The sequence below is a fragment of the Halyomorpha halys genome, unplaced genomic scaffold, assembly GCF_000696795.3.
Source record: "Halyomorpha halys isolate HHAL.00 unplaced genomic scaffold, Hhal_1.1 Scaffold29.1, whole genome shotgun sequence".
Classification (NCBI taxonomy): Eukaryota; Metazoa; Arthropoda; class Insecta; order Hemiptera; family Pentatomidae; genus Halyomorpha; species Halyomorpha halys.
The window spans coordinates 1,931,436-1,944,702 of NW_027115892.1; the positions used below are offsets into that span (position 1 = coordinate 1,931,436).

Sequence of the window (13,267 nt, forward strand, 5' to 3'; positions counted from 1 at the left end):
AATCGATACAACATTAATTAGCAATATGGTTCAAGTAAAATATCAGGCGTCGAGAAAAAAAAATTATCACTATAGTTAAAAATCATATAATAAATTTTTTTTTTAATATTATTTATTTTTTTTTTTTTTTTTTTTTTTATGCCATAGAGGCAAAAAAATAGAATTTATTAAATAATCAATACATCTTTATGTGTAAGTATCAAGTATTTCAATTTAATGAGAGTAATGGACTTACATTGTCATTGAAAGTTAAAATTAGAACTGCTAGGTTCTGTAATCTACAGTCTCGACGGTTGTTTGGTTCTTCAATTAGTTTAAAAAAAAAAATCGTGATGTTGAAAAACGTTCGTTAACACGTGGAAGTCGAGCCAAATATACTAAGAATACGAAAAGCAATATGTTTGAATCTGGTAAACTCTTCCAAGCATCGAAGTTTTAATTTCTTCTGTCTTTTTTGTACATATTTTATAGCAGTTGGCTTCTTGTTTTAAAACCGAATGTTATTCTTATTTTTCACATTCTTCCATTTTCATTAAAAATTAAAATTTGAACTCCATGATTCTGATTATTAAAGTTTGAGAATATTAGTTATGGCTCTTAGATATTATATCAGATACTCCATTTCAGCTTCTTGAAAAAGTTCTTTTCTAAAGATTAATCATGATTTCTCAATTTTTTTTATGATTTCTATTTCGAAAGAGTATTCATGATGCTCAGAGGCATTTATTATAGATCCTCACGAAAGAAAAGCAAACAAATTTAGTATTCAGCTGTTTTGAATTGAAATACAGTTTCAAGAATTGTGTGATAATCTTTATGTATACTAAAATTTATGCCTTGCTACTCTACTTTATAATCTGGGTAAAATGTGGAAAATAAGCTGACAATAGAAATTTGCAAATTGCAGAAACATAAAGCAAATTGCTAACTTGCAAAATTAATACTGTATATTGAGAGGCATGTTTGATTGGATGTAAATATATATCTATATTATTAATTTAACGGTAAAAAATTCATAACATTTCTTTATTGTGAACCAAGACACTAGAAATCCAGCAAATTCTATTTCAAACGTTAATGAATTGTTTATTATTTAATCAACCCATTTTTTTTACGTTGCTCGCCATTTTTTATAATGACAATATAAAAGATTATCTTCCTTTCTTTCTTTCCCTGATGCAGAACTTCCATGAGCGTTCCTTGCTTTAATGCTGCCTGATTTGGAAAATATTCCTGCTATGGAAAAATAGTAACATTTCGGTTAGTATGATAAAAATAATAATAAACTAATAATAATATAAGTTCATTAATTAAAATGCACTTCTGGTAAGGAAAAAATATTCGTCTCCATAAAGAGATCCATCTGATAGAATATCTACTTTGGAATACTAAATAAATAAACCAATATTTATATTAAATATTTCACTTGTTTATTACAGAAGATATGGTCTAAGTTGAATCATAAAAACTTCTACTGATATTTTTTTAGAGCATTTTTTACACTAACGGTGAGTTTTAATGTAATATCGATTTTCTCTTTCAATGACCTTAGTAGAAGTAAATTAAATTTTAAAATTCGGCATAGAAAATATTTGTCTGTTTTATTGATTCAATGTTATAAAAAAATAAATAAATAAATAATAATTACATATTTGTTGTACAAAAAAAGTCCAACTTATTTAAATCATATTCAAAAATATTTCCTTGACGTCCACAAGGCTTGTCTAGGCTTGCTAAATGTTGACCTGACGTGTACCTGTTAAAATGGAAAGTAATACCCTGTAGTTTATGACAGTACAGGACTGGGCAATTCTTTTCAAACTCCTAGTTAATATTTTACTTTACTCTACTCAACCTGATTTAAAACATTAGAAAACAAATTAAAATTTAAAAACATATTCGGCATAGAATTTTTTTTTTGTTTTATTGATTCTAAGTTATGAAAAAAATACAATAATTACATATTTGCTATACAAAAAAAAAATCCAACTTATCCAGTATAGGAATGGGCAATCCTTTTCAAACTCCCAGTTGATATTTTACTTTACTCTACTGAACCTGATTTATAAATTTTACTAGCTTCACCAGTCTCCAGGATTATATTTTTGTTTGCCTATTTTCGAGATTAATTATATGAATTCCAATTGGGGTAGGAAGGCCGGTTTTTAGCTGTACCATTTCAATTATAACAAAGAATTTAAAAGAAGTTTGAATTAAAAATTTCATAAGATATCAGAAACAGAATCGATAACAACATGTTGTGGTGTGTAAAAGCAAAAATAGAAAAAAAATAGTGTTTACTATTTATTAAGAGCATAATTAGAGCTCTTTAAAGGATTATAGATCGAAGCAGATTGAAAGAACGAAAAAGTCACTTAAAGTGTGCAAAGAAAAAAAACGTTTTGCAATCATCAGATATTCGCCCTTAAAAAATATTGATTGTCACCTTTATTATATTTTTTATACTATTTTATTTATTGTTACTCTAAAATTCCAATATAATATGTTCCTGTTATGTTTCTTTCAAGTTTCAGTAAGCAAGTCTACTTTTTATGTGATTCATGTTTAATTTTAAATTAAAACATTTTCATTCACGATCATGTATTTAAAAAAAAAAAATTTGTCTACAAAATTTGTATCATATTTTAGTTTCTTAAGCAAAACTGTTTTAAAAAATAAATAAACAACATAAAATTTGTAAATTTAACTAATGGTAAATAGTAAGAGGCAGTTGTAATAAGGCTAATTATAGGTATATTTTAAAAGGACTAAATTTAAATCCACAATCATGTATTTAAAAAAAAAAAATTCATTTTCTACAAAATGTAATAAAAAGCAATAGTTGGAATAATATTTTTCAAAGTTAAATTATTTTTACTTTGAGTTCAAAAGACCAAAATTATATCATATATTAGTTTCTTATTGAAGACTGTTTAAAAAACTAAATACATAAAAATAAACAAGTTAAACTTTATAAACTAAAGTAATGGTAAATAGTAAGGGCTAATTTTTCATCCATAATGAAGTATTTAAAAAAAGATTTTATTTTCTACAAAATATAATGAAAAAGAATAGTTAGAGTAATACTTTTCCAAGTTAAATTATTTTTACTTGAGTTCGAGAGACCAAAATTATATCATATTTTAGTTTCTTAAGGAAAACTATTTAAAAAAATAAATAACATAAAGTTTTTAAAACCTAAAAGTAATAAATTGGAAAAAGGCTAATTATAAGTATATTTTAAAAGTGCTAGTAGTAGTAGTAGTTTATTCATATAAATAATAGAAAATATAATTTTTGAGATCTAAGCTCGGTGAGTCTATATTAATATTTGCAATATTTTAATTTGGAAAATACCGTCACTAGATAAATTTCGAGAGTTTTTCTATAAACAAATTGAAATTTCCATAATCAGTTACATAGGGCTAAGTAAAAACATAATTAAGAATCTAAACAGATATAAGATCAGTTTAGTCATAGGACTAACACAGAATTTTTAATTATGTTTTAAAATAGGCATTAAGACTATAAAGAAAGACCATAAAATCACATTTGGAATGTAAAATTTTTATTGAAAGATGTTAATGGTAGGCATAAGTCCTGTAAAAATAGGCAAGCGAAAAAATTAAATTAAAAATATTAGAAGTGATGGGCTATCATGTTAATATTTCATAATTCACTTTCATGATTGTATTGAACACGATAATCAAAAAGAATAAGTGGAGGTGTAAAAAGATGTTTTTTATGTACGATTAATTTTCCATTCTACTCTTCATTTTAATTCTTACGAATAAATGGATGGTACTTGTAACTGTTGGGGGAACAACCGGTAAATGGCCCTGAAAGGCCTTTTTGCCAACCCCTGGTGGCTACTTTGAAGTTCCTGCCAGAAGATGGGAATATAAAAATATGAACTGAAGATTAGGTATATTATACATAAACCCCTATGTCCTGTAAAGTAGTACCGTAAATTGACAGGTACTAAAGTAGTGCCTGTCAATCCAAATAACGAATTGCTTCTTTAAAGCTACTGTCATAAATTTTAAGGTACAACATATTACTTGATCCATGGAATTGACAGTTTGTTTTTCAACTTGAACAACAAAAATGTTAAAACTTTTTTTTATCATTGCTAAACCAGTTTTTAAATATTCAAGTTGCTTTATAATTTTTCTATTTAATTTTTGAAAGAGGAAATTCTTTTTCATTAGTAATAAAAATGAACTAAAATCGTTTCAGCATCTGTACAACGACCTGATTTTGGTCTGTTTACTATACTGTCATAAATTACAGGGTATTACTTTCCGTTTTAACAGCTACACGTCAGGTCAACATTTAGCAAGTCTAGAAAAGCGTTGTTGACGTCAAGGAAATATTTTTGAATTTTATTTGAATAAGTTGGACTTTTTTTGTACAACAAATATGGAATTATTATTTATTTATTTTTTTACAACATTGAATCAATAAAACAGAAAAATATTTTCTATGCCGAATTTTTAAAATTAATTTACTTTCTAATGTTTCTACTCAGGTCATTGAAAGAGAAAATCGATACAACATTAAAACTCACCGTTAGTGTAAAAAATGCTCTAAAAAGATATCAGTAGAAGTGTTTATGATTAAACTTAGACCATATCTTCTGTAATAAACTAGTGAAATATTTAATATAAATATTGGTTTATTTATTTAGTATTCCAAAGTGGGTATGCTTTCAGATGGATCTCTTTATGGAGATGGATATTTTTTCCTTACCAGAAGTGCCTTTTAATTAATGAACTTATATTATTATTAGTTTATTATTATTTTTATCATACTAACCGAATGTTACTATTTTTCCATAGCAGGAATATTTTCCAAATCAGGAAGCATTAAAGCAAGGAAGGCTCATGGAAGTTCTGCATCAGGGAAAGAAAGAAAGGAAGATAATCTTTTATATTATCATTGAGAAGAAAAATAAATGGCTAGCAACATGGAAAAATGGGTCAATTGAATAATAAACAAAACATTAACGGTGGAAATGGAATGAGCTGGATTTCTAGTGTCTTGGTTAGTAATAAAGAAATGCTATGAATTATTTATAATTAAATGTACATCCAATTATATATGCCCCTTAATATACAGTATTAATTTGGGAGTTTAGCAATTTGCTTCAAGTAAAATATCAGGGATCGAAAAAAAAAATTATCACTATAGTTAAAAATCATATAATAAATAGATAATTATTTATTAATTGTTTTGTTTCACATCCTTTTTAGTATTAACATACAATTACAATGTAATGACAATATAAACGCCCTTTTATTTTTTTTTATGCCATAAAGGCAAAAAAATAGAATTTATTAAATAATCAATACATCTTTATGTGTAAGTATCAAGTATTTCAATTTAATGATAATAATGGACTTTCATTGTCATTGAAAGTTAAAATTTGAACTTCTAGGTTCTGTAATCTACAGTCTCGACGGTTGTTTGGTTCTTCAATTATTTATTAAAAAAAATCGTTATGTTGAAAAACGTTCGTTAACACGTGCAAGTCGAGCCAAATATTCTAAGAATACGAAAAGCAATATGTTTGAATCTGGTAAACTCTTCCAAGCATTGAAGTTTTAATTTCTTCTGTCTTTTTTGTACATATTTTATAGCAGTTGGCTTCTTGTTTTAAAACCGAATTTTATTCTTATTTTTCACATTCTTACATTTTCATTAAAAATTAAAATTTGAACTCCTTGATTCTGATTATTACACAATAATAAAAACTGTATCTCAATTCAGAACAGCTGAATGAACAGTGGTGGTATCAAAGTTTGGATACTCTTCATAGAGTACGACAATTCGGGCTCAAGTTGACTCCAAAGAACTCAGTGAAATACACTTTTTAGGACGCTATATTTCGCAGAAAGGGGTTTAACCGGTCGCGTTTAAAGTAGAGGTGCTTCAGAAGATGTTAGTGCCGAAAGACGTGAAGGGATTATTATCGGCGCTTCGTACCAATTTGTGACCCTTAATCATTTGTTGAAAAATGGGTAGCAAAATAGTTATAAGCCTGATGATAGGAAATAACGTACATTGATGTAGGGAAGAATTAAGGAGGAACCGGTCCTCGCGTACACGGATTTCCAAAGACCATTCACAATTACGACTGACGCACGCGAATACACATTAGGAGCCGCGTTGTCTCAGGATAGTGGAGAGAGGGAGCGCCAGGTTGCGTAGGGCAGTAGATGGTTGACAACGAGGGGAATCGTCCGGGACGCCCAGAAATTTCTGAGGGAATGGACAATGGTGGTGGAAGAAGACCCTGAAGAGTCGGAACGGGATGACGGCGCACCACCATCAGGGAGATCATCAAGAGAGAAATTAAAAAGTGAAGACGGGTGTCGCGACTGAATCTCATTTCACAGGATATAATGGGATACCTCATACTCGAAACCATCGTATATCCGAAATTGGGAACCAATAGGAGTAAGGAGCTACTACGCTATAAGGGTCTATTTAGGGTGATCGTCCTTAGACAACATAACGTTGTCACTATTGAAAGCTTATAGAATATACTGAAGAAACGGAGGAGGGTCTATGTGGAGCAATTGAAATTCCCGTTATGTTGACTCCGGAACGGCCAGAAAGGTCCTCTGCCATTCATAGCATATAACTAAGTTGTTTTTATTATTTTTGGAAGCGTTTTTTTTTTCTTTTATTTCTGTTGTTGTTTTCTGTGTGGGGGTACCACACATGTTTATAATTAGTGATCGTAAGAGTTGATATAGTGAAAAAGATAGTGTTATGCTAAACTGCGAGAAGTGTTTTTTTTTGTTCTGTGTTTTTTTAGGTTGAAGTATTTTCGAATCTTTGGTTCGTTATTTATTTTGCATTGTTAAAGATAATGATGAATTGAGTTTATTTCTATTTGTGTAATTGTGTATTTATTTTAATTTTTATTTTATCATACTTGTCCTTTTTGTGAAGTTTACGAGGATTGTTCGTAAACTGGTAGGGGAGAGTTAAGGCATGATGCTCCGAATATCTGTCATAAAACCAATTCCCATGTGTATATATTGGCTAATGATATATGTATATGTACATACAGAGGATTATGAGAGGAAATAAATCAATATATGTACATGTATATGCCATCCTTAGTTGTCTTGGCTTACAGAATTTTGGTCATTTTTGAATATTGAAGTTTTTTTTTTTGTGCTACAGAACTTTTTCCCCTTAAAGTTCAAATATTTAAGAATTAATTAGGCTGGGTATGAAGCAGATTAATTTTTTTAAGTTAGTAGTACATAAGGAAGTCGTAACAGTGCTGAGAAATTTGAAAAAAATCTAATTTTACTGATATGTCAATTTAACTATTTATAAGAATATATAGGTGTTTCAAGCAACCAAGACTTACCAACGCTGGCACAAGACTCGAACGTAGCAACCAATTTAGCTCCCCACGTAGGGTCAACCATTTTCATTATCTGGTTCTTCACCATAGTCATACTGATCTTTCCATTTTTTACCTAATCATAGAAATCACATAAATTTATTCTAGCTCCTACAAAACTATACATGAAAAAAAAAGAACTAACTATACTTACTACTTGCATCATGTTCATAATACATCCCATGTAGCACTGAAAAATAAATATGAAAATTAAAACAAAGATACGAATATAGAATTTGATCTGGTAGAACGTTTAATTACCTTAAGTTTTCTGTCTTCGTCGTCGAATTGTCCTTCCTTCATATTCGCTAGAGCTTCTAAAATAAACACATATATTTTTTAAATAAACATTTTTCGTAATTACTATCATAGAGTAAGCCATTCACTTAGAATGTATGTATGTAACTGAGTTCAAAAGAGAAATTCGTTTTTAACCAAGTTTTTATTATATAAATTCATTGTTTTTTGTAACTCCCTGCCTAGTCATTTCTGATGTAAGAGGGGGGAGGAGAATTTATATGTAATCAACATATTCTACCCATAGTGGAACGGTCAAGTTTTCATTTCGTATGGCCCCCACGATAATCCATAAAATAAAATCCAACTCCCTAGGACGCATTAATCGGTGCCGCGAAAGTTCCAGGTTTGTTACAACCGACGCCTCAACTCCCTTGACGATGAACGGCCTTGAAACATTACAGAGTTACATTAATGTTTCCGTAGCTTGATAGCAATAGTCAAAAATAATAGCAATTCGATACATCATTGTACTAAAAAGGAGAGGATCTCATACCTGTCTCGTGGATTTTGATGAAACTTTTTCAAGTAAATCTAGGCTTCAAAATGTATCCTGTCAATATTAGATACCAGCACACCCAGGAGTTAGGGGAAAATATCGGGAAATTAGGATGTGTTCTTCTGTTCAAGGTAGAAAAAAGATTTAGGGCCGAAATGTCCTTTTTACAAGACAGAAATATTAAAAGAATAAATTATTAAAATGTTCAAGTATTAAGCTTACACACAATATCACAAAGACTTCAAAATGGTAACTAGAGTAAAAACGTTAATTTTTTCAAAAACCGAGTACTGATTTCGCCCTCCGAAATGTAATTAATGTCTAAATTTCATGAAAATCGATATCTTTTTTTAAAATAAAAATTCGACAAACTCTACCCAATCTGAGTTTTTTAATCATTTTTCCTTGCTTCAGCTGTACAATGTATGAGTTTAAATTTTTTAGTGCATGAGTCTGAAATGACGAGCAAGAAATAGCGTTTACTCTGAAGTTATTATGGCACATCACAATACATACCCCTGACTATAAATAACAGACTATAAATTAATTAGGTTTACTATTACCTTCTTTTTTTAAAATTGTAGTTTCGCTTTAAGCACTTAAATAATAAAGATCACGAAGCATTAGTTTTTAAAAATAAATAAACAACTCACCTTTGCTGACTCCGCTTTTGGGTAAGCACATGTTCCGTAATGTTTTCATCGCACCTTTCATTTGTGCCTCTGACATGGCCTGGAAAATTGAAAAAATTAAATTAATAAAAGCTTTATCACACTTTGCATGATTTTTATCATCCAATAAAAGTTTTATTGTATGATAAAAATGCTTAGAGGATTAAATATTTCTCTCTCTATATATACATATATATTCTTACCTATATAACTAGAACTATAGTAAATTCTTAATAGATTTTTACATGTTCATTTGAGTATATTTCAGCACACATTCTCCAGAACATATAAGTAATAAAGAAGATGATATAAAAACTGCTCTATAAATTAACACAGATAGTGAATATAATACGATAAATGCTCAGTTCACTGAATTTTATAATTTAAAATCAACCTATTTAGTTTACAATTATTTATTTAATAATTATTAGTGAATGGATATTCCACGTAATCATCTCAGATTTTCTTCAAATTTTGGCCAGATACTTTATTAGTAAGGTTTTGGTAAACTGTGAAACTTTAGTGAGAAATATCCTCTTGTTTTGGATTTCCTGTTGAAGCTTGCCTAATTCAGCTAGAGGTACAAGATGGGTGTTATTTTACAGTATATCCAATGCCCTTTCATATGATATGCAGCAGTATATAGTAACAATATGTTAACATTTCTCTAAACCTAATTTTTTTTTTTATTATTTATTTATTGTAATTTACAACTGTACAAAATAATACAACAGGTAAATATGTAGTATGTTTCATATACACTTGAAAATCTTGGGAAGGAACCACCCATTGGTGGTACTTCAAACATTAATTTAAACTAGAAGGTCCCGTGGCCATCTTCTTTTCAGACGCCTCGGAGGATTATCAGGGATTGTTAAGGATGAAAGATTAAGAATTAATGGGTTAGGATGGTTAAGGAGTTTGGAATAAAAAGACGCATATCTGTTTTGGGTCAAATCTGCAACGAATGGGATGTTAAGGTCTTTATGAATGAGTTTATTTGTGACGTAATAAGGAGCATCAACGATTTTACGTAGGATTTTGGATTGTAACGATTGGATGCGGGAAGAATTTGATGGTTTGGCTAAACCTAATTTAAAATTTTTAATTTTTTCAGAAATTGCATATTTAAATGTGAGACAGAAATATATGTTGAAAAAAGTTAAAAACTAAAGCTCTACTCTCATATGCTTCATTCTTCATTCATATTACTTTCTACAGCAATGCTAACACTAACTTTTCATGAAAATAAAAATAACCCAGATGCTAGTAATAATTCAGTTAATAAGCCAGGAGATTCTTTAAAGCTTCTGATAGCATTTCACTGTTGGTTTCAAAAATATTTTCAATCTAGTTTTCAGAATGAATCTAAGGTATCAGTTCTTTATTAGACAAGTTATCCGTTAATGACAATGATATTAATTTCTTTAAATGGGGAAATGTCGATTTTAAATTATCCAACGACGAAAATCTAATTATTTCAGCAGATCACAATACATTCCTTATTGTAGATCACAAGGTGGAAAAGAAAGTGCAATATTTTAGTTAGGTACGTAATTATTTCTGATTCCCTAAAGCACTATACAGCTGCAATTATATGTTTTCAAGTTCTCCAAAAAATTTTCCCCAAGTGAATCTACAGCGGAATACAAAAACAAAAAGAACTTGATAAGTCTTTTCAAATGGAAGCATTATGGCATTTGATGCCACAGTACCTGATCATGGAGTCTCGGGTTCAATAAAGCCCACGTACCGGAAAAAACTGACAGCCCGCATTAAAATTATTTAAGAACAACATTTTAATGAAATCAGAGGCGTAAATAAAATATTCTCTAGATAAATCTCCTGACTTATTAACTGAATCAATATTCACGCTTGGGTTACGTTTATTTTCATAAAAACATTATACAACCATTGGTGTAATAATTAATATGGGTGACGAGTTGAATTTATGGGGGTGAATTTATAGTTTTAATTTTTTTAATATTGAAGCCATTTCCGTCACACTTCTCTACATTTTCTCTTTGATTAACATCAATATAAACTATTAAAGGACTAAATTTGAAACTTTTAAAATAAGTACTTTCTGAGAAAATAAATATAAAAATTTTAAAGCAGATTTTGAGAAATGCTAACTATCTTAACGTTATCGTAATATTGTTGCATATCATATGAAAGGGCACGGAATATACTTTAAAATGACACCTATCCCATATTTTTTGCTAAATTAGGAAAGCTTCTGCAGAAATTCCAACACTCTTTCTCTGTTTTCAAGCCTATTTATGCAGACTTAATTGCTCTGTAATCTAAAAACGAACAGATTTTATCTGAATAAAATTTCAAGATTTTCCAAGCCTATAGGTATGGATCGATTGTTTGATCGACACTATCATAAATGTGTTACAAGCTGTCAGCCAATGTGTGTTGAAGTGTTCCACGGAGGGACACTTATCAGATCCAAGTTTAAACAATCTTTCCACGAGGGGAGTAGTAAGACTTTGAATATTGACGGTTCTCCGTCAACAATTCTTATTTGAAGAAATCTTCAATATTTAATTATATTGTGCCAATGCATAAATATATAAATGCAAAAATATATAAATTTGTTGAGTGGGATTCTGACCAAATCACCTCCTTGCACAACGGTTAGTCTAGTAACAGTACCTCCTTACAAAGTACTAAACCCGTGAGGCTTTATGGGTTTTAACGGTTTAGATTTATTTATTTATATATTTATAACGTGTGAATAGCATTTCGGCTTAATCGTACCTTTAAAACTTCTAATCACACTCTTTCAAAATCTTTATTACTAGGACTAAATCTAAATAATGCCTAATGACCCGCTCTTTTTTTCCACATTTAATAAAAATCACTTTATTCCATCCACTTTCTCACATCACAACCGATCTTAATTTTCAACTTGAACTGATCTGACACTCACAGCGCTGGATTCCTCGACTAAAGCGCAAGCCATCAAGAAGACCAAGATCATCAAGCTCCTCTCCATTGTCTAAGTTCTCTGAATACTTGTAAATTCTGCTGCTAAAACGGAAGTAACCCCGGTTATATAGCATCAGAAAATTATAGAGTTGTTCCAAGGGCGGCTCTGAAGGCAGCAATCACGTGTAATCATCGGATGGCAAGAGTCCACTGTTGGCAGATCATTTAGAGCAATTATAGGTTTCAACGAATAATGGAAAATTGTCTCTTATGGTCTTTGAAACAGCACAAATCAAGGGATCCTTATACAATCATGGGAAAATCACATAAAACAAAAAAGAAATCTAAACAAGAACGAAGGCGTTAGTTTAATAGGAGTAATTTGTCAATCATAAATCCTAGACGTGGTTAATCACATGCTTCAGAAATAGGAGCTGCTGTTTGGCCAATGATAAATTATGAAGAGAGATTCTTGTCATTAATAAACTTTGTACCGATACTCTGACATCTTCGAGGATTGTCCTCAGGGTCGTCTTAAACAAGTGGGGTTCACTAAATGAGAGGATTTATTTCCTGAGTAACTTTAGCTTATCAAAAGAAATAAACCAAATACTCGATCAAATCATTGTTATGTCAGCAAAATTTTTGAAAAGTAACATTAAAGTGGACCAGTTCATTTACATCTCCTTATTTTGGAACATGTCGAATTTCATTTAATCCTGTTCTTAACATTCTTCCTTCCTATTTGATGCGTCTAGGCACATCTTTGGCCACAGTGTCCCCAGAAAAGCCGCATCTATTATAGTCCTATTATTCAGACCGAGGCTTCACTCCTTATCTAAATCATCATTCCCCAAGAAGACGAGTTTCATTCTTTCGCTTCTTCATCATTCCCGCAGTGCCTTAGCAGGCTATCGATAGTTCTGGAAATTCATTCTCCGGCACTACCGGTATCCCATAACGATTCCTACTCATCTCTTTTCCTGTGATCATCTCACTGAATATGCCCTGTCGAGGCTTTCTGGGAAGTCAAATGCAATTAACTACCAACAGACCAGTTAGTCCCTATCCAATAAAAACCTCCATATAATTTTCCAAAAGCGAATATTATCGATTTTTGATAGAAAAGTTATGTTTTATGTCACCTTTTCCGTTCATATGAGTCATAGCGGGATGTTATAAAGCCTTATTCCATACGCTTTTTATCTATGACATAACGAATATTTCAAATTGGAAATCAGTGGGTTCAAACAGACAAATTATTCTGCTTTCTGCATTATCATTATGTATCGGTGGATTTTATTATTGCCAAACCTTCCATGAAGATGTTGCAGTTAAATTTTTGGGAAAGATTGGTTCAGTAGTTTTCGCGGCTAGTGGCTACAAAAGGAAAACAGGATTTTCTTATACTAATTATTATTGTATCACGAT

The 13,267-nt window shown here is 30.3% G+C and overlaps 1 protein-coding gene across 1 annotated transcript in view; it reads right to left on the reverse strand.

Moving 5' to 3' along the window:
- LOC106684554 (general odorant-binding protein 56d) overlaps nt 1-11,985 on the reverse strand; it is a 20,455-nt gene extending 8,470 nt beyond the window's left edge. The window contains exons 1-5 of the mRNA XM_014426706.3: nt 11,838-11,985; nt 8,879-8,957; nt 7,691-7,746; nt 7,584-7,619; nt 7,394-7,505 (exon numbers count right to left, since the gene is read on the reverse strand). Coding sequence (XP_014282192.1) covers nt 7,394-7,505; nt 7,584-7,619; nt 7,691-7,746; nt 8,879-8,957; nt 11,838-11,903 — 349 coding nt within the window. The 5' untranslated portion in view covers nt 11,904-11,985. The remainder of the gene's footprint in view (nt 1-7,393; nt 7,506-7,583; nt 7,620-7,690; nt 7,747-8,878; nt 8,958-11,837) is intronic.
- Nucleotides 11,986-13,267: the final 1,282 nt, after the last annotated feature.